At 49.4% G+C, this 21,282-nt stretch overlaps 1 protein-coding gene across 4 annotated transcripts; it reads left to right on the forward strand.

Moving 5' to 3' along the window:
• Positions 1–8,206: 8,206 nt before the first annotated feature.
• On the forward strand, positions 8,207–20,251 carry LOC141072937 (actin, alpha cardiac muscle 2-like). Of its 4 annotated transcripts, none has more exons than XM_073560216.1 (7): positions 8,207–8,443; positions 12,621–12,757; positions 16,045–16,369; positions 16,791–16,952; positions 18,244–18,435; positions 18,528–18,709; positions 19,842–20,251. In XM_073560216.1, exons 2-7 carry the CDS (start codon positions 12,629–12,631, stop codon positions 19,983–19,985), a joined length of 1,134 nt encoding a protein of 377 aa, XP_073416317.1. In that variant the 5' UTR covers positions 8,207–8,443; positions 12,621–12,628; the 3' UTR covers positions 19,986–20,251. The 4 variants fall into 4 exon arrangements, with proteins under 4 accessions (XP_073416317.1, XP_073416315.1, XP_073416316.1 ...); XM_073560214.1 differs by having other exon boundaries at positions 8,211–8,443; positions 12,617–12,757; XM_073560215.1 differs by lacking the exon at positions 8,207–8,443 and adding an exon at positions 8,565–8,634 and having other exon boundaries at positions 12,617–12,757.
• The last annotated feature ends 1,031 nt before the right edge of the window (positions 20,252–21,282 follow it).

The raw sequence follows: 21,282 nt of genomic DNA on the forward strand, positions 1-21,282 counted from the left end.
ACACACACGGGCGTACACACACACACACACAGGTGTATACACACACACACACAGGCATACACAAACACAGGCATACACACACACATAGGTGTATATACACAGACACACACACAGGCGTACACACACACACACACAGACACACACACACACAGGCATACACACACACATAGGTGTATATACACAGACACACACACAGGCGTACACACACACACACAGACACACACACACACAGGCATACACAAATACAGGTGTACACACACATAGGTGGATACACACACACAGGTGTACACACACACACACACACACAGGTGTACACACACACACAGGTGTACACACACACACACACAGGTGTATACATACACACACAGACATACACACACACAGGTGTACATACACACACACACACAGGTGTACATACACACACACACACACAGGTGTACATACACACACACACACAGGTGTACATACACACACACACACACACAGGTGTACATACACACACACACACACACAGGTGTACATACACACACACACAGGTGTACATACACACACACACACACAGGTGTACATACACACACACACACATAAGTGTACATACACACACACACAGTGTGGCTGCATGCACAGATCCTTTCGCTGCTGCACATGGTGAGACACAGGCAGCGGTGTTGGTGGCACATAACTGCACACAATGGAGGCAGACACACACCCAGCGCAGCCTGTGATGAGGATGACAGCTGCCTGCACACAGGGCCGCCGGGGGCAGCCGCAGACCACCTTACCCCAGCCCCGCACTCACCAGCTCACTGCTTGGCTCTTCCTAACATGGCTCCTTGTGTGCATCACATTCCTGGCAGTCGCGACCATCCCACCATGACAGTCCTCCAGTGCAGCGGGGCTGACGTCAGCACTGCCTCTGCCCAGCGCAGCGCTGCTCACTGAGGGTCCAGGCGGAGAGGAGGGAGAAGCTGCTAGGTAGCAGGGGTACAGAGACTCCCGATAGGCGGAGGAGAAGGATGGAGGAAGGGTGGGAAGAGGCTGCATTACATTACCCCCTCACTGCACAGCCCCGCAGGCCGAAATGTACAGTCAGTGAGTCCAGGCTCCGCGCTTCTCCCACAGAGGAGAGGAATTGCTTCTGCTGCCGCGCCGCCCCCACACACGTGCCGCCTGGGGCGGACCGCCCCCCCCACGCTACGCCACTGGGATCACGGCTGTCCCACAACGGGACTCGCTGCTGGACTAGGTTGATGAGGACGTCGTTGTCCAGGGCGATTTCTTCGTCCCATTGGGGAGCCTAGAAAAAAGAAAAAAATTAGAATGTTTGAAAGATTTGGAAATGAAAAAGATAGAAAAAGATACAGGAAAGAAGAAAGCTTGAAGATAAAAACAGGACAGAAAAAAAGGCAAGGGGGAAAAAAAAATTAGAAAAAGAAAAAAGGGACATTCACAGTCAGTCTATACTTACAGGCCGTCTCACCGCCGGCACTTGGACTGGGTGCTCCTGCTGTTCATCCTCATTTGCCGTGGCCGATGAGGTCTGAAAAAGAACAAAAATTAATTTGCCACATGTGTACATGCAGCAGCGAATACTTACCCAAAATGTAGGGAAGGAAGATACTCACTTCATGCTCTGCTTGGGCCAATTCACCACAGGCCGGTCTGAACTCCTCTCCAGAAGACATGCGCACGCCTGCGACCCCATAGACTGTAATGTGTTTTTTGGCGCATTCCGTGCGCACGCGATCACATGCATTTTTTTACGAGGTTGGGCGGAACAAAAAATGCAACATGAAGCATCTAGCGCGTCCAAGCGCACACCTGTAAAAAGCGCATGCGCACGAAATCGCACATGAACGCGTTCAAGCGCTAGACCATGTGCCCTACATGATAAACATAGGGGCGCATGCGCCTGATAGCGCTCGATGCGCTGCGCGCAAAAACGCTAATGTGAAGCCAGCCTTAGCTATATAACAGCAGGCACATGCTGGCTGGTTTAATTATTTCTGTTATACCTTCACACAGCCATGTTAATTTCTATCCCACAAATCAACATCCTTAGATGGAGTTGTGATGAGTGAATGAAAAATAGTCCAATTTTCATCTGCATGCTATCCATATTTATTTTTTGCATCTGTATGACATCCAGTTAGTAAGGAAAAAAAATAAAAAAACCTTTCAGCTGGAGAACATTGTTGTGTGGTGTCTGATTTTAACACTGAAAGCACATGTATGTACAAAGGATTAATTCAGACTTCCGTTATCCACATGCGTGTTGTTTTTTTTCCAAGGATAGGACACATACCTGTTAGGCTATGTGCACACGTAGTTTTAGGTGCTGCGGATTTGTCCATGCAGATTTGGGAAAATCTGCAGGTCAAAAGACCTGCAGTTTATCTGCAGATTTTCTGCGGTTTAGCCCTGTGGTTTTCCCCTGCGGTTTGACATCTGTCATTGAGCAGGTGCTAAACCGCTGCGGAATCCGCACAAAGAATTGACATGCTGCGGTTTTGAAACCGCAGCAAATCCGCGCGGAAAATTCCGCACCGTGTGCCCTGCGGTTTTCAGTTTCCATTGATTAAAATGGTACTGTACACCGCAGCAGAATCCGCAACGTGTGCACACACCTTTAAAGTTTATGGTGCTTTTCATTGTTTGGCCGGGGTCACACTTGCGAGTGTGATGCGCGAGTCTCTCACATCAATACCCGGCACTGACGCCGGCACTCGGAACTGGAGTGTGCGGCTGCATAGAAATACATGCATCTGCACACTCCGGTGCCGTAGTGTCGGGTATTGATGCGCAAGTTTCTCTCATCACACTCACAAGTGTGACCCCGGCCTTTTTTCGTATTCCATGTATCTGCAAAAAAAAAAATCATGTCCATTTTTCAGCAATGTCACCCGTCAAAATTACTAAAACAAAACTATGGGTCCTTGAAAATCATGGACAGCACAAGAATGATATCAGTGTATGGTCCTTGATTAACAGTAATTTAGAAAAGCGTTGTAATTTGTATATTTGTTTTTTTATACATGAAAATCATTGATGACAGACTATAAAAAAAATCAGACATCTGAATGAGGTCTAATACACTCGTCTGAACAAGCCCTTAGCCTCAAGCTGAAGGATGGAAAAAAGTTTTTCTTTTCACCACAAAGATTCTCAAACAGGCTAAGCTCTCAGAAAGAGTAATGCTGCGTACTCTTGTTGCACAAAATACATAACCAATAGATTAAACGAGATGAGGAAAATCAGACGAGGCTGGACGAATAAGAAACCAACTTCAGCCTCTTGAAAATCCACAGGTTAGACGCATGTAATCCACACAGGGCTATCAAAAAAGTTTTTTTTTAAACTAGAGTATTTAAAAAAAATGACATCAAAAGAAGCAAAAAATGTACAATAAAAATGCAGATAAAAAACAAGTAATCTAATTTTGTAGAAATCCTGCAGAAAATCTGCCACTTCAAAAAAGCACGAAATATTCATCTTGGGAACTAAAACCCCCACAGACTATATCTTGAGACTTCATAGCTTTCTGTCGTTTTTCAGTCATGTTTGCCCCTCATACAGCTGCCTGAGCCCCTAATCACTAGGTCACAGGTACTGTGAGGTAATTCTTTGCTGGTGTAACAGGCCAGAATAACCACTCGCCCAGAATATCCCCCAGGGTATAATTTGGCCTAGGCCAGATTATACCCCTCCGGTTCAGAATATACCCTAGCTGCTGTAGATCAGGCAGTACACGGGGCCCCAGGCAGCACACAGGGCCCCCGGACAGGGCACAGGGGCCCCTGGCAACACACGGGGGCCCCAGACAGCATACAGGGGCCCCAGGCAGCACACGTTGCCCCAGGCAGCACACGGGGCCCCAGGAAGTGCACAAGGCCCCAGGAAGCGCACAGGGGCCCCAGGCAGCACACGGGGCCCCAAGCAGTACACAGGGCCCCAGGCAGCACACAGGGCCCCCGGACAGAGCACAGGGGCCACAGGCAGCACACAGGGCCCCAGGTAGCACACAGGGACCCAGGCAGTGCACAGGGCCCCCGGCAGCGCACAGGGGGGCATAGACAGCCCACAGGGACCCTGCTGGCTGTCTCTTCCCCCGTTGCGTGCTTTCTTACCCCCCTGTGCTCTGCATGGGACCTTGTGCTTTTCCTGGGGCCCCGTGTGCTGCCGGGGGCCCTGTGCTCTTCCTGGGGCCCCCATGTGCTGCCGGGGGCCCTGTGCACTTTCTGGGGCACCCGTGTGCTACTTGTGGCCCCTGTGCTCTGCCTCGGGCCCCATGTGCTGTCTGTGGCCCCTGTGCGCTGCCTGGGGCCCAGTGTGCTGCCTAGGGCCCCTGTCCCTTGTCCGGGGGCCCTGTGTGCTGCCTGGGGGGGCCCTGTGCGCTGCCTGGGGCTTTGTGCGCTTCCTGGGGTCCCCGTATGCTGTCTGGGGCCCCCATGTGCTACCAGGGGTCCCTGTGCTCTGCCTGGAGCCCCCGGTGCTGCCTGGGGCCCCGTGTGTTGCTTGGGGACCCTGTGCACTGCCTGGGGCCCCGTGTGATGTCTGGGGCCCCCATGTGCTGCCAGGGGCCCTGTGCCCTGCCAGGGGCCTTGTGCACTTCCTGAGGCCCCCGTGTGTTGTCTGGGGCCACCGTGTCTGCCTGGGACCACTGTGTTGCCAGGGGCCCCTTGTGCTGCCTGGGGCCCCTGTGTGCTGCCTGGGGCCCCTGTGTGCTGTTTGGGGCCCCCGTGTGCTGCCAGGGGCCGCGTGTGCTGCCTGGGGCCCCTTGTGCTGCCTAGGGCCCCTTGTGCTGCCTGGGGCCCCTGTGCACTGACTGGGGCCCTGTACGCTTCCTGGGGCCCCCGTGTGCTGCCTGGGGCCCCCGTGTGCTGCCTGTGGCCCCTGTTCTCTGTCCGGGGGCCCTGTGTGTTGCCTGGGGCCCTGTGCACTGCCTGGGGCCCCGTGTGCTGCCGGGGGCCCTGTGCGCTTCCTGGGGCCCCCGTGTGCTGCTTGTGGCCCCTGTGCTCTGCTTCGGGCCCCGTGTGCTGCCTGTGGCCCCTGTGCTCTGTCTGGGGCCTTGTGCGCTTCCTGGGGCCCCGTGTGCTGCCTAGGGCCTCGTGTGTTGCCAGGGGCCCTGTGCGCTGCCTGGGGACCCGTGTGCTGCCTGTGGCCCCTGTGCTCTGCCTGGGGCCCCTGTGCTCTGTCCGGGGGCCCTGTGTGCTGCCTGAGGCCCTGTGCGCTGCCTGGGGCCCCGTGTGCTGCCTAGGGCCCCTGTGCACTGCCTGGGGCCCCTGTGCTCTGTCCGGGGGCCCTGTGCGCTGCCTGAGGCCCTGTGCGCTGCCTGGGGCCCCCCGTGTGCTGCCTGGGGCCCCTGTGCTCTGTCCGGGGGCCCTGTGCGCTGCCTGGGGGGCCCTGTGCGCTGCCTGGGGGGCCGTGTGCTGCCTGGGGCCCCTGTGTGTTGCCTAGGGGGCCCCTGTGTGCTGCCTAGGGGGGCCGTGTGCTGCCTGGGGCCCCTGTGCACTGCCTGGGGCTTTGTGCGCTTCCTGGGCCCCCATATGCTGTCTGGGGCCCCGTATGCTGCCAGGGGCCCCCGCTGCTCTGCCTTGGGCCCCCTGTGCTGCCTGGGGTTTTGTGCGCTTCCTGGGGCCTCCGTATGCTGTCTGGGGCCCCCGTGTGCTGCCAGGGGGCCCTGTGTGCTGCCTGGGGCCCTGTGTGCTGCCTGGGGCCCTCTGTTGTGTCTGGGGCCCCGTGTGCTGCCTGGGGCCCCTGTGCGCTGCTTGGGGCCTTGTGCGCTTCCTGGGGCCCCTGTATGCTGTCAGGGGCCCCCATGTGCTGCCAGGGCCCCCTGTCCTCGGCCTGGGGCCTCCTGTGCTGCCTGGGGCCCCTGTGCACTGCCTGGGGCTTTGTGCACTTCCTGGGGCCCCCCGTATGCTGTCTGGGGTCCCCATATGCTGCCAGGGGCCCCTGTGCTCTGCCTGGGGCCCTGTACGCTGCCTGGGGCCTTGTGGGTTGTCTGGGGCCACCATGTGTTGCCAGGGGCCCTGTGCACTGCCTGGGGCCCTGTGCGCTTCCTAGGGCCCCCGTGTGCTGCCTGGGGCCCCTTGTGCTGCCTGTGTCCCCTGTGCTCTGTCCAGGGGTCCTGTGCGCTGCCTGGGGCCTTGTGCGCTTCCTGGGGCCCCGTCTGCTGTCTGGGACCCCGTGTGCTGCCTTGGGCCCCTGTGTGCTGCCAGGGGCCCCCGTGTGCTGCCTAGGGCCCCTTGTGCTGCCTGGGGTCCCTGTGCACTGCCTGGGGCCCTGTACGCTTCCTGGGGCCACTGTGTGCTGCTTGGGGCCCCTTGTGCTGCCTGGGGCCCAGTGTGCTGCCTACGGCCCCTGTGCACTTCCTGGGGCCCCGGGTGCTGCCTGGGGCCTCGTGTGTTGCCAGGGGCCCTGTGCGCTGCCAGGGGCCCCTGTGCTCTGTCCGGGGGCCCTGTGTGCTGCCTGAGGCCCTGTGCGCTGCCTGGGACCCTGTGAGCTGCCTGTGGCCCCTGTGCTCTGCCTGGGGCCCTGTGTGCTGCCTGGGGCCCCTGTGCACTGCCTGGGGCCCCTGTGCTCTGTCTGGGGGCCCTGTGTGCTGCCTGAGGCCCTGTGCACTGCCTAGGGCCCCGTGTGCTGCCTGTGGCCCCATGCGCTGCCATGGGCCCCTGTGCACTGCCATGGGCCGCTGTGCACTGCCTGGGGCCCTGTGCGCTTCCTGGGGCCCCCGTGTGCTGCCTGGGGCCATTTGTGCTGCTGTGGCCCCTGTGCTCTGTCCGGGGCCCTGTGTGCTGCCTGGGGCCCCGTGTGCTGCCTGGGGCCCCTGTGTGCTGCCTGGGGGGCCGTGTGCGCTGCCTGGGGGGCCTGTGCGCTGCCTGGGGCCCCTGTATGCTGTCTAGGGCCCCCGTGTGCTGCCTGGGGCCCCTTGTGCTGCCTGTGTCCCCTGTGCTCTGTCCAGGGGTCCTGTACGCTGCCTGGGGCCTTGTGGGCTTCCTGGGGCCCCAGTGTGCTGCCAGGGGCCCCTGTGCTCTGCCTGGAGCCCCCTGTGCTGCCTGGGGCCCCTGTGCGCTGCCTGGGGCCCCTTGTGCTGCCTGGGGCCCCTTGTGCGCTGCCTGGGGCCTTGTGCGCTTCCTGGGGCCCCGTCTGCTGTCTGGGACCCCGTGTGCTGCCTAGGGCCCCTTGTGCTGCCTGGGGCCCCTGTGCACTGCCTGGGGCCCTGTACGCTTCCTGGGGCCCCTGTGTGCTGCCTGGGGCCCCTTGTGCTGCCTGGGGCCCAGTGTGCTGCCTACGGCCCCTGTGCACTTCCTGGGGCCCCGGGTGCTGCCTGGGGCCTCGTGTGTTGCCAGGGGCCCCTGTGTGCTGCCTGAGGCCCTGTGCGCTGCCTGGGGCCCTGTGCGCTGCATGTGGCCCCTGTGTTCTGCCTGGGGCCCTGCTGTCTGGGGTCCCCATATGCTGCCAGAGGCCCCTGTGCTCTGCCTGGGGCCCTGTACGCTGCCTGGGGCCTTGTGGGTTGTCTGGGGCCACCATGTGTTGCCAGGGGCCCTGTGCACTGCCTGGGGCCCTGTGCGCTTCCTAGGGCCCCCGTGTGCTGCCTGTGTCCCCTTGTGCTGCCTGTGTCCCCTGTGCTCTGTCCAGGGGTCCTGTACGCTGCCTGGGGCCTTGTGGGCTTCCTGGGGCCCCAGTGTGCTGCCAGGAGCCCCTGTGTTCTGCCTGGGGCCCCCTGTGCTGTCTGGGGCCCCGTGTGCTGCCTGGGGCCCCCTGTGCTGCCTGGAGCCCCTTGTGCTGCCTGGGGCCCCCTTGTGCTGCCTGGGAACCTGTTCGCTATCTCTGCCCCCCGTGTGCTGCTTGGGGCCCCATGTACTGCCTGATCTACAGCAGCTAGGGTATATTCTGAACCGGAGGGGTATAATCTGGCCTAGGCCTGTTACACCAGCATTTTCCCGCCTTGGCGCTGGCTAGGATGCTATGTAGCAGCACTGACTAGAGCTTACTGGCCACCTACACAGTTGTCCCCCCTAAATCTTTGTCTGAGCTGCCCACCCTGTTGTGCTGGTGAAGGAGGATTATCAGGTCATGCTTTACATGCCATGTGTCCGCCTCTTCCTCTGCTCTCCCAGCCGTAGAGCTGGCAGCAGGAACAGGCACTCCATAGTTCCCAAGTGAATCCTTTTACGGCCCCAGCCTCCTTTTACCTGGTGCCCGGCCAGACTGGCCATGTAAGGGCACTCTGCGACCAGCCTGGAAGCCCAAGGGGGGCAAGGTCGTTGCCCAGAGGCCTAATATGGCTAGACAGAAGGGGAGAGATCACGGAGTGGAAGGCTGGGCTGAGAGCAGTGCATGGGTTATATATAAATATGCTTTAGACTGGACTGCAGCCTGAGCAAGCCGAGAGCTGCCATAGCATCCCTGCACTGCCTGTGATAGACCGGAGCCTGAGGTGAGCTGCACTGCGTGGCTGATCCGCTAGGGGGAGAGAGTGGGACGTGCCTGGCTTCCTGTACCTGAGGTAGTGGGTGGGAAAAGGGAAAGGAGATAGGTGTCAGTAGCGGATAAAGCAGCTACTGAGAGGAGCTGCTAGAGCCATATACAATACCATTGTATCACTTCAGGGCAGTATAGTTCTGTCAGGTAAAGGAAACCTACTACATCTTCAAGTTATAATGGACTGAACAGAAAAATGCCTCACTTTATAGAACTGGAAGGAAGAGGCGCTTGTCTTGTGAGTTTAGTCCCATAAGCTGTCACTATCACAAATTCCTATTGTTCTAGGGAAGACAAGGTGTCCTACTGTCTAAGGAATTCCTGCATGAGGGAACTGACAGATTCTGCTGAACCCAGTAGGGTTTAGTCATTTATTTTTTTGTTAGCATTAAATTTGCATTATTTATTTATTTTTAAGGATAGTGAAATAGAATATAGCTAGCATACTGCTTGGCAATATTGTATTATTTGTAGCTTTTTTTATTTATAAACTTCCAAAAGCATACATGTAACATACAGCAGCAGGTTAATATATGGCCATTGTAGTGTCATACCATCTTAAGAACCGTCTGCAGTGAAACACATGCTACTTTCAAGTTCTGCTACCTGAAAAGTATAAGGGTATGTTACCACTGTCATTAAACGCTGCGGGTTGGACGCTCCGTACATCCGCAGCGGCCAGATGTTACAGCACAGCATAGTGGATGGGATTTCATGAAATCCCATGTGCACTATGCGTGCCTCCGGCGTCCCTGCATGCACGCACCTGCGGCGCATCTTTCCAGACCGCAGCATGTCTATTGTGCGGAGACGCTCAGTCTCCACAAGATAAAGTCGCCTGCGCAATGTATAGGACGCGGTGATTCCGTACGGATCAATGAAGACATATGGAATCACCTGCATTCAAAAGCCGGCAGCACTTTGGACGAAGAGGACATGTGCTGCATTCAAAGCGCTGCATAATACTGACCGTGGCAACATACCCTTAGGCTTTTTTTATGCATTTTTTCCCAACTTTTTGTGGCTTTTTTTATGCCAGGAAAAAACACATAATAAAATTAAAAAAAGCCTAGGACTGCTCAGGTAGTAGAACTTGAAAATTACATGCAGTATCCTAACCATACATTAACCTGCTGCTAAATGTTACGTTTATATGTTTTGCATTTATAAAAAAAAAAATGCTATTAATAATAAAATAATGCCAATGCCAAGCAGTATGTTGGCTATATTCTATTTCACTCTGATCAGAGTGTCAGCATTGTGTGATCCGGTTCCCTCGGATGGGAAAATCAGAACCCACTGAAGAGGAGATGGACAGCAAAACTTCTCCATTGTGTCAGTGCACAAAAATTGGACCACATTCCAATGTCATCCGAGTGCAGTCCGATGATTTGCACGCACTCATTGACTTGCATGGCTGAGTGTAATCCGAATATTGGATCAAATTTGGGTATGTTGCAATGTTTTTCCTCTGACCGACTGAAAAATTTCAGACCTGTGCAGCACCATAGAAGAACATTCGTTTGAGTGCAATGGAATGTTTTGGCACATCGCACTTGGATGAAAAAGATTGTAGTGTGCATCTGGCCTTAGTTAAAGGGAATCTGTCACCTAATTTTTGGCCTATGAGATGCAACCACAGCCATCAGGGGCTTATCTACAGCATTCTGTAATGCTGTAGAGAAGCCCCCGATGTAACCTGAAAGAGAAGAAAAACACGTTAGATTATACTCACCCCGGGGTCCGGTCCGGCGCCTCCCATCTTCTAGCGATGACGTCCTCCTTCTTAGGCTGCTTTCACACATCCGGTTTTGTCCCATAGAGTTGTATTGTCGCCGCACCATGCCGGATGGGTATGCGGCGCATCCGATTTTTGCCGGATACGGCAAAAAGTAGCCGTCCGGCGTCTGCAAAAATGTTCGATGCAACGTTTTTTGACAGCGCCGGACCGGTTTTCTCAGAGCGCATGCGCGGAGACTCTGAGTCTCGCGCTGCTCTTTGAAATGTGGGCGCCACCGTATCTGGCCACACAGGCATCTGGTGTCTCCGGCACATCCCGGATCCGCCCCTACGGCTTTTCGCCGCACGGCGCCGGAGACACAAAGCCGGATGTGTGAAAGAAGCCTTACTTCTGGCGCAGCTCCTGCGCAGGTGTACTTTATCTGACCTGTTGAGGGCAGAGTAAAGTGCTGCAGTGCGCAGGCGCCGGACCTCTCTGACCTTTCCTGGCGCCTGCGCACTGCAGTATTCTGCTCTGCCTTCAACAGGGCAGATATAGTATGCTTGCGCAGGAGCCGCAGCAGAAGTACGAAGGGGGACGTCATCGCTAGAAGATGGGAGGCACCGGACCGCGACACCCATCGGACCGGACCGCCCCTGGGTGAGTATAATCTAACTCGTTTTTATTATCTTTCAGGTTACATCGGGGGCTTATCTACAGCATTACAGAATGCTATACATAAGTCCCTGATGGTGGTGGCCGCATCTCATAGGCCAAAAATGAGGTGACAGATTCCCTTTAAATATAATAATATTAAAAGATTGCAACTGCAAAAATGAATTAATGATGCAAGGAGGACTGTAAGGGTGTGTGCACACGCTGCGGATTCTGCTGCGGATCCGCAGTGGATTTGGCAGCTGCGGATCCGCAGCAGTTTCTGCTGCGTTGTACAGTACCATTATTCCCTATGGAAAAAAAACCCGCTGTGCAGACGCTGCAGAATTTTCCGCGTGGATTTGCTGCGGTTTCAAAACTGCAGAAAGAATTGACATATCAATTCTTTCTGGGAATTCCACTGCGGTTTGCCATCTTCTCCATCACGGAGATGAAAAACCGCAGGCCAATCCACAAGTAAAACCGCAGGTCTTTTGACCTGCAGATTTACCTGCGGATTTTACAAAATCCGTGCGGCCAAATCCGCAGAGCATTCCGCTGTGTGTGCACATACCGTAAGGGAATTCAAATTATATTAAGATGCGCACATTGTTTTGTGCTGCCCATGTACCAAAGTCTAAAAATCTTTTGATACACGCAATGTCTTTTTCAGGCAGGTACATTCCTTATCTTGCCTAAAAAAAGCACTAAATAGAATGAACATATGCGTTGCAATGTGAGAATGACTTGCTTCGCTTATGTTCAGTCTCTTGGGTATCGTTTAACCACTGCAGGTTTCCAAATACATGAAGCAGTTAATGAAGCGACCTGGCCGTTATATAGATAACTTCTGCTTGGAATCTGCGCACTAATATATTCAATACACAATAGAAAAAGCTGGTGGCAAAAGATGGCATATAAAACGACCGAAAAGATTGAAAAAAAAGTCGCTGGTGTGTCTTGAAGATTCTTCCTCCCAAAACTTGACAGCTTCGCACATGTCTAAAAGATGTTGCTTGCACAAACCTATTTTAGCGTAACCTGTAGTGCCAGGCTGCACCCTTTATGTGAAGTCGGACATGCTTTTCAGAAAATAGGGCTGGCATAAAAACAAAACACAAAATGCTTGAGCAATTACAAGTTGCCCCCAAAATTGCGACTCTTACCTCCCAGTTTCTGGCATAACCAGTTTAAGGAATTCCCCTCCCACAGTTTTAAGAACTGGCTGAGTGCTATATTGGAAGGGGTTTTTTTCTGGTGGCAGGGATAGGCCATGTGCACACGGTGCGGATTCTGCTGCGGATCCGCAGCATTTCAGGCTCTGCGGGTCCGCAGCAGATTTAGCTGCGGTGTACAGTACCATTTCAATGGTAAAACAAAAAACGCTGTGCACATGCTGCGGATTTTTCCGCGGGTTACAATCCGCAGCATGTCAATTCTTTGTGCGGATTTTGCTGCGGTTTCACACCTTCTCCATTGTAGAGATGTGAAACCGCAGGTTAATCCGCAGGTCTTTTGACCTGAGAATTTACCTGCAGATTTTTCCAAATCCGCAGCACCTAAAACTACGTGTGCACACAGCCATAGTTTCTAATATTAATATGTGTTTGGAAATCTGTTCATAGGCATATTTATAGTTTATTCATTGCCAGTGAATATCATTAATGGACGTATATGAACATGTTTAGTGTATTGCCATTGCAGGTAATTAAGTGTTATCTTTTAAAACCATGGAATATTTATGTCTTTTTTAAGAAAGCTACCATCATGTGTGACGATGAAGAGACTACTGCCCTTGTGTGCGACAATGGCTCCGGGCTTGTGAAAGCTGGATTCGCTGGAGACGATGCCCCAAGAGCAGTATTTCCATCTATTGTTGGACGCCCTCGTCACCAGGTATATATATTTGACTTTTCTGTTTTCATATACTATTTATTGTATTATGTAGTAATAATGCAATTATGTGAAAAGAGTGTGAAATATATTTTACATTACTGAACAACCCTTTATCAATGGCCCTAATATGCCTGGTAAAATAAAAAAGGATACTTACTAGTGATGAGCGAACGTGTTATCCGAGCATGCTCGGGTGTTATCCGAGTACCTTGGGCATGCTCGTATATTATGTTCGTGCCCTGCGGCTGTTAGACAGCCTCAACACATGTGGACATTGCCTGTTTGTTAGACAATCCCCACGTGTGGTGAGGCTTTCTAAGGCTGGTTTCACACTTGCGTTTTTCCCCTATACTTTAACATGGGTGCGCATATGTGCGCATACATATGCGCATGTACGCGTTTGTATGCGCATGCGTTTTTTTGTAGTGTGCGCTCGGGCACACAAAATGCATCCTGTTGCATTTTTTGTGCGTCCGACTTGCCCCCAAAAAACGCATGCGCACACAATGCGTTTTTTTTTTTTTTTTTTACAATAAAACACGCATTAAAGTCTATAGGTGCGGATCGTAATGCGCACGCATGCGCAAAAAAAGCATGCGTTTTTTTAAAAAGCACCAAAACCGCAAAAAAAAGCACACAAACGCATGATGCGCTTTTTTCATGCGTTTGTGTACGCAAAAAACGCGCAGCAAAAAAACGCAAGTGTGAAAGTAGCCTAACAGCCGCAAATCATGCAGCCATAGGGACTCAAACATTATATATAAGAACTTCTAGATTCTCGGATAAGACGTTATCCGAGCATGTTCACTCATCACTTATCTTTACCTTCCAGGCCACCTCTGCTGCAAGTGCTGTGTCCCCTCCCCCAGTCATATTGTGACATTGCCGTTTATGGACTGCAGCTTTCACAGCTCATTCCCACAGAACTTCTCCATCTGACAGAACTGTGAAGGTTGCAATTAAAATGTATGCAAATTGCCTCTTCAGAAAGAAAGAGGACTTTTACTCTACAGCGCCACCTATTGGTAGTAGCGATCCTACAAGTCACAATCAACCCTTTAACGAGTCTTGTAATATGACTTAGGATACAAGCCAAATCAGAATGTCAATTTGCAGACACGGTGTTTCGAGCTGTTGGCTCTCGTCAGTGCAAAGTATGAGATCTGATTTGGCTAGGTGAGAGGCTCTGGACTAGGGTCTAAGAGGAGAGGAGAACTGCACGGCGAATAAGCCTCCTTACCTTGACAAGCCACAGCTGGCATGTCACTCTCCACAATTAAAATGTATTCTTTTAACCCCTTAGTGACCACAAATGCGTCTCTTTACTGACCTGCGATATAAAAGACTAGCATCCCCCGATGGGTGACAATCCAGCAGCTGTACACTATAGCTGACAATTTGCTGCATCAGCCATGATCAGTGATGGCAAAGTTTATAGTCGTTTAACCCCTTAAATACTGCTGTTAATTGTGACTACGGCATCTTGATAGTTAATAGAGTATGGGGGCATCCTCTTTAACCCCATTGACACCCTGAGATCTTGATTGTGTGGTTCTGATGCTTTACCATGACAATTCACTGAAGTAACGGCTTTAAAGTCTTCTAGTTGTAAAGGTCTGTTCAAAAATTATGAAAATTTAGGTGGTAAAAATAAATTTTTCATTCCTGTCAGTCCACTTTGCATTAATTCCTGAAAAGCACCTGAAGGGTTAATGAACTAGCCTAGCCGAAAGCAATTTTGAATACGCTGAAGGGAGCAGTTTTTAAAATGTTGGGTCACTTTTGGTGGGTTCCAATATATAGGACCCTCAGAGTCACTTCAAAACTGAAAAGGTCCCTAAAAATATGTTTTATAAATTTCCTTGAAACAAAAGAAAAATTACTGCTACATTTTTAAACCTTCTAAAATGCTGACAAATTAAAAGCATTTTACAAATTGTGCTGATGTAAAGCAGACATGAGGGAAATGTTATTTACTATTGTATTTGTGTGGTATGACTATCTGGATTAAAGGCATAATCAAAGTTTGAAAATTGCTAATTTTTAAACATTTCTGTCAAATTTCTGATATTTTTTATAAATAAATGCAAAACATATCAGCCTAAATGTATCATTATCATATAGTATGATGTGTCACGAAAAAAACAATCTCAAAATCAATGGGATATGTTGAAAAATATTCAGAATTGAGAGTCCTCAGTGGTTGATACCTTTTAATGGCTAACTGAAAAGATGGTGACAAATTGCAAGCTTTCGAGACTACTCAGGTCTCTTCATCAGGCTAGACTAATACAAAATCTGAAGTCACATATTTATGCACAATACAGCCTAGAAAAAATGCAATAGATGAGACAAGTGACGTGAAGCAGAACTATCAATATGGGAGAGGGAGAAACATAAATATTGGACCAGTTCATAGATAAGGAGTCTGGATGTTTTATTGTCCCCTGATTGGGGTCTCCTAATGTGTTGTGATGCCCCCACAAGGTCTTAGGAGCAAATTCCTTAATTGATGTAAAAAGACATAAATCCATGGGATATGTTGAAGCATTCCAGAGTTGTTGTTATTACAGAAAAGCAAAGAAAAATAGGGGATTATCTCCAGCGATTAATGACTCCACTTGTCAAATAAAAAGTTAATTTTTAATCGAATCCATTAAAACATGTAGCCAGTGAAGGCATCATGATTAGGGCTAGATGCTGAAACGCATTGTTGTTTTTTTTACATGTGTGTGGAATATCTGGAATCCAAAGAGTTTCAGCATCGAGCCTTAATCGTGATAATAATAATTAAGGCTAGATGCTGAAACGTGTTGGTTTTTTCACGTATGTGTGGGATATCTGGTATTGTTCCCTAAACTGGTTACAAGCTTTAATTGATTCCATTAAAAGTTAAGTTTTTATTTGACAAGTGGAGTCATTCATCGCTGGAGATAATCCCCAATTTTTCTTTGCTATTCTGACTACGCCCTGGACTGGGGCGACTCTACATGGAGGAGTTCCACTGACAAGTTGCACAGCATACTGGTGAGCTGACTTTCCCTCATTTTGCGGATTACTACAGAAAGTGACACTGGTCAGATTTAAAAAAAAAAAATATTGGCCCGGTCATTAAGGGATTAAATTAAACAATTGCCACATTTTACTTTTGGAACAAAAATAAATATTGTTTTTATCACCACTGGCTAAAGTAATGACTAGTAGGAATGCAATTCAGAGATTATCCCTCACACACTTACACTTTCCACATAAGCTACATTCAATATGTTTATATTTGTCCTTTTCAGGGTGTTATGGTTGGTATGGGTCAAAAAGATTCCTATGTCGGTGATGAGGCCCAGAGCAAGAGAGGTATCCTCACTCTGAAGTACCCAATTGAGCATGGTATCATCACTAATTGGGATGATATGGAGAAGATATGGCATCACACCTTCTACAATGAGCTGCGTGTTGCCCCAGAAGAGCATCCTACCTTACTTACTGAGGCTCCATTGAACCCCAAAGCCAACCGTGAGAAGATGACCCAAATCATGTTTGAAACCTTCAACGTCCCAGCAATGTATGTTGCAATCCAGGCAGTGTTGTCTCTGTATGCCTCTGGCCGTACCACTGGTAAGAGTCCATCCACTAAAAATTTTAATTGATAAAATAATTAAAGGTAATTATCTTACTTGGGTTGCAATCCCACACAGTGGTCATGCTGCAGCTTTAAACCACAACAGCCATGTGTGGCAGCAGTGTTTTGGCATGACATGAACACAGCCTTAAAGTTAAAAGCATACACATAGGTACATTTAATACAGTATTCTGAAATAAGTACATCAAAGTACATGGTGTTTGGGTTGAATGCCATGTTTATACACTATTTTGCCAAATTTTATTGTCAGACTACATCAATGAAAGTGAGTAGGACTTCCATGTGCCTTATTAAGCTTTTAAATTATCCTTGCCCTGAGTACCATATTCTTTTAGCACAGTGTGGAGAGAGATTGTATTATGGGCTGTAATATTTGCATGTTTTTTTTGCTCGCAGGTATTGTGCTGGACTCTGGTGATGGTGTAACACACAACGTCCCAATTTATGAAGGTTACGCCTTGCCACATGCAATTATGCGTCTTGACTTGGCTGGTCGTGACCTGACTGACTACCTTATGAAGATCCTCACAGAGCGTGGCTACTCCTTTGTCACTACTGGTAAGTATTAGTGGAACAATCGTTTCCTCTCTACTGACGTGTTACTTAAATGGATTGTCTCATAGACTCCCCCCCCCCCGGCCCATATGCCCTATGAGGGGAGCCCCAACCTTGCTGCCTCTTCTATTAACCAAAAAAGAGAGCAATTATATAAGGGTGACTCTTCTTTTGGTGGACTCAAGTCATCCTTCTGTTATCAGAACTAGATATGCACAGCTTCTTCCAGAAAAATCAGCTGTTTGTGGAGAATTGCAGGTAGTGGTCTTAATCCAATCAATTGACTGCAATAGGGGCCTTAGGGGTACTTCACACTAAGCGAGATCGCTAACGAGATCGCTGATGCGTCACCGATTTTGTGACGCATCAGATCAGCGATCTCGCCAACGATCCCGCTGTGTGTTGCCCGCATCAACGACCGCCCCCCCCCCCCCGCCGGGTATCGCTGATCGTGCAGGAATGTCCTGGGCCATTTTTTAATCGTTGGTCTCCCTCTGGCCAGCACGCATCGCTGCATGTGGCAGCAGGAGACCAACGATCAGCGAGCTCCCAGCGCTGTAAGCAGACGCTGGGAGCCGGTATACAAGGTAAATAGCGGGTAACTAAGCGCGCGCATCCCTTAGTTACTCGCTGTGTACCCTGGATACCAGCGTGTTGGCGCTGAGAGCTGGTATCCAAGGTAAACAGCGGGTAACTAAGCTCCGCACCCGCTTAGCTACCCACTGTTTACCTTGGATACCAGCTCCCAGTGTGAGCATGCTGGTATCCAGGGTATATAGCGGGTAACTAAGGGACGCGTGTGCTTAGTTACCCACTATTTACCCTGGTTACTAGCATCCTCGCTGGCCCTGATTGCTAGTGAGTCTGCCTGTTTGAGAGCTCACCAGCGAACATGTAGCGACGCACCAGCGATTCTGACCTGGTCGTATCGTTGTCGGGATCGCTGGTGCGTCGTTTAGTGTAACGGGACCCTTAGTTTGAAAGGGATTGTCTTAGATAAGACAATACATTTCTGGTAAATGTAAATATTTGACATTATCTAGAAACTATGAAATAGTTAATGTCCTTTTCTTTAATTATGCTAATCCTGTGTTGTCAAGTAATGCGCACGGAAGATCGTCTGACCTAATACTTCTATTGGTTCTCGTGTAGGACCCCAATCAGCGGACTTCTTTTTTGTATAATATTTTGTAATTGTATTGCAGTGCTCAGTGTAATATACCATTTAGGTTTTGTCTGCCAGCACAATATTTGCCAGTATGTATTTTACTAAATTCAATATTCCCCATAACAGCTGAACGTGAAATTGTCCGTGACATCAAGGAAAAGTTGTGCTATGTAGCTCTTGACTTTGAAAATGAGATGGCCACAGCTGCCTCCTCCTCATCTCTGGAGAAAAGCTATGAATTGCCAGATGGACAGGTTATCACCATTGGCAATGAACGTTTCCGCTGCCCAGAGACTCTCTTCCAGCCATCCTTTATTGGTATGCATTCAGCATTTGTTATTCTGTATTTTGATGTTTTGTTTCCTGACAAAAAAACCCACTGACTTACTTTTATCTTATGAACATTCTAGGTATGGAGTCTGCTGGTATTCATGAGACAACCTACAACAGCATCATGAAATGCGATATTGACATCAGAAAGGACTTGTATGCCAACAATGTCATGTCTGGTGGTACCACCATGTACCCAGGTATTGCTGACCGCATGCAGAAAGAGATCACTGCTCTAGCTCCCAGCACTATGAAAATCAAGGTAATGTTGATATATAGTACATAAATATTTAATGTAATATGCAATTCATACATCTGTTTTTTAATCTTGTATTTAGTTTATTACTTCTCTCAGAACATTACAAAAATACCAATCAATCCACTTTTTACACGTCTTACTGTTTAAATTCTTCTAATGAGTTTATGACCTTCATGGAAGCCATCTACTGATTATTATCCCTCATAGTATATCTGTAATTTTCATAATAAAATGAAAGTTAGGGCCCGTCACACACAGCGAGATCGCTGATTTTGTGACGCATCAGCGATCTCTCCAGCGACATCGCTGTGTGTGACGGGGATCAGTGACTGGCCCCCCTGCCAGGTATCGCTGATCGTGCATGATCATCCTGGGCCATTTTTTGATCGTTGGTCTCCCGCTGGCCAGCACGCAAGACTGCGTGTGGCAGCGAGAAACCAGCAATCAGCGACGCTGGACGCTGGTTTCCAACGTAAACATCGGGTAAGGGTGAGTGCACACGCTGCGGATTCTGCTGCGGGTTTTTTCCCGCGGAAACGCAGGTAAAACCGCAGGTAAGGTGACCTGCGGTTTTGCCCTGCGGTTTCACACCTCTACTATGTTAAAGGTGTGAAACCGCAGCAGAATCCGCAGAAACAATTGACATGCTGCGGAAAACAAAACGCAGCTTTTCCGCAGGTAAAAAACCACAGCGTGAGCACTGCGGTTTTGAAAACCCATAGGCTAACATGGTGAAGTACCATGTCTGCGGAACTGCTGCAGTTCTGCAGGGCCAAAACCGCAGCATGTGCACATACCCTAACTAAGAGCCGCACGGCTTTAAGTTATCCGATGTTTATGTTGGATACCAGCGTGCACGCTGGTTTCCAAGGTAAACAGCGGGTATCCAAGAGCCACGCGGCTCTTAGAAACCCGTTGTTTACCTTAGATACCAGCTTGCTCGCTGGTCCTGATCACTGGAAGGGCTGTCTATGTGACAGCTCATCAGCGATTAGCCTAACGATGTTCCAGTGATCCTATCCATGTCGGATCGTTAGTGGGATCGCTGGGACATCGTTATGTGTAACGGCGCCTTTAATGGAGTAAATGATGTGTCTCTTGAGTTAAGTCCTAATGAATTTCTTATCTCTTGCAGATCATTGCTCCACCTGAGCGTAAATACTCTGTTTGGATTGGTGGTTCTATCTTGGCTTCTCTGTCCACCTTTCAGCAGATGTGGATCACAAAACAGGAGTATGATGAAGCTGGCCCATCCATTGTCCATCGCAAATGCTTTTAAACTTGTTTACTTGATCCTTGTTATAATCTGCTGTCTCAGGTTGCCAATGTTCTTTTCTCTTGTCTGCAGATAGTGTCCTAACAGCCACATTTCTGTAAAAATTACGACGTCTTTCATATTTTCCTCATACTTCTTGTGACTCAAAAGTATGTAAAGTGTACATAAATTGTAATTTATTTTAAAATGTTTTATAACTTCAAAAACATTTAACTAATGGAAGCAAAGAGAAATGTCAAGAAACAATAAATGAGTCATGGTTCACCTGAGTTACTTTATTGTTTTAACTTTTCTTATTTAAGAGATAGCTAATTAATATTATATTTCAATGTATGCTAACGATCTGCATTTCTATGTATACTAAATATGGTGTATATCAAACTCCATCAGACAAATCTAATATAAGGCCATGCGCACACGCTGCGGTTTTGCTGCGGTTTTGGCCCTGCAGAACTGCAGCATTTCCGCAGACATGGTACTTTACCATGTTAGCCTATGGGTTTTAAAAACCGCAGTGCTCACGCTGCGGTTTTATACCTGCGGAAAAGCTGCAGGTTTTTTTCCGCAGCATGTCAATTGTTTCTGCGGATTCTGCTGCGGTTTGCCACCTATTCCATTGTCCAGATGTCAATCCGCAGGGCAAAACCGCAGGCCAAACCGCAGCAAAACCGCAGGTCACTTTACCTGCGGTTTTACCTGCGGTTCCGCAGGAAAAAACCCGCAGGTGAATCTGCAGTGTGTGCACATACCCTTAAAGTCAATATGGGTAGAGAAAGGTGGCAGAGACTAAAGAAGTTGTTTGATAAATAAAGTTGTATAGATAGCAAACATCAATTATTCTTCAATGTGTTGCTAAAAAGATTTACACCAAAAAAGTATAGGCTTAAAAGCGATATCCTGATTTCCTAACTTCTTGCTCCTGCTGCAGTGTCCCAATTCGCAATAGATTAAAAAGTATTTAAAGTGCTCTGCACATCTAATATACACTGCTCAAAAAAATAAAGGGAACACTAAAATACCACATCCTAGATATCTCTGAATGAAATATTCCAGTTGCAAATTTTTATTCATTGCATAGTGGAATGTATTCAGAACAATTATCAATGTAAATCAAAATGAATATCCCATGGAGGTCTGGATTTGGAATGATACTCAAAATCAAAGTGAAAAATCAAATTACAGGCTGATTCAACTTCAGTGGAAATGCCTCATGACAAGGAAAAGATGCTAAGTATTTTGTGTCGCCTCCACATGCCTGTATGACCTTGCTACTGTACAACACCTGGGCATGCTCCTGATG

The sequence above is a fragment of the Dendrobates tinctorius genome, unplaced genomic scaffold, assembly GCF_039654945.1.
Source record: "Dendrobates tinctorius isolate UK_male_01 unplaced genomic scaffold, ASM3965494v1 ptg000293l, whole genome shotgun sequence".
NCBI classification, from domain to species: Eukaryota; Metazoa; Chordata; class Amphibia; order Anura; family Dendrobatidae; genus Dendrobates; species Dendrobates tinctorius.

Excerpts from the sequence above, each read along its gene's own strand:
- LOC141072937 (XM_073560213.1), top strand. The coding sequence starts at position 8,684 with ATGCCTCACTTTATAGAACTGGAAGGAAGAGGCGCTTGTCTT. Across the intron at positions 12,758-16,044 it reads TTGGACGCCCTCGTCACCAG|GGTGTTATGGTTGGTATGGG; the intron begins GTATATATATTT and ends TGTCCTTTTCAG. Across the intron at positions 18,436-18,527 it reads CTTCCAGCCATCCTTTATTG|GTATGGAGTCTGCTGGTATT; the intron begins GTATGCATTCAG and ends TGAACATTCTAG.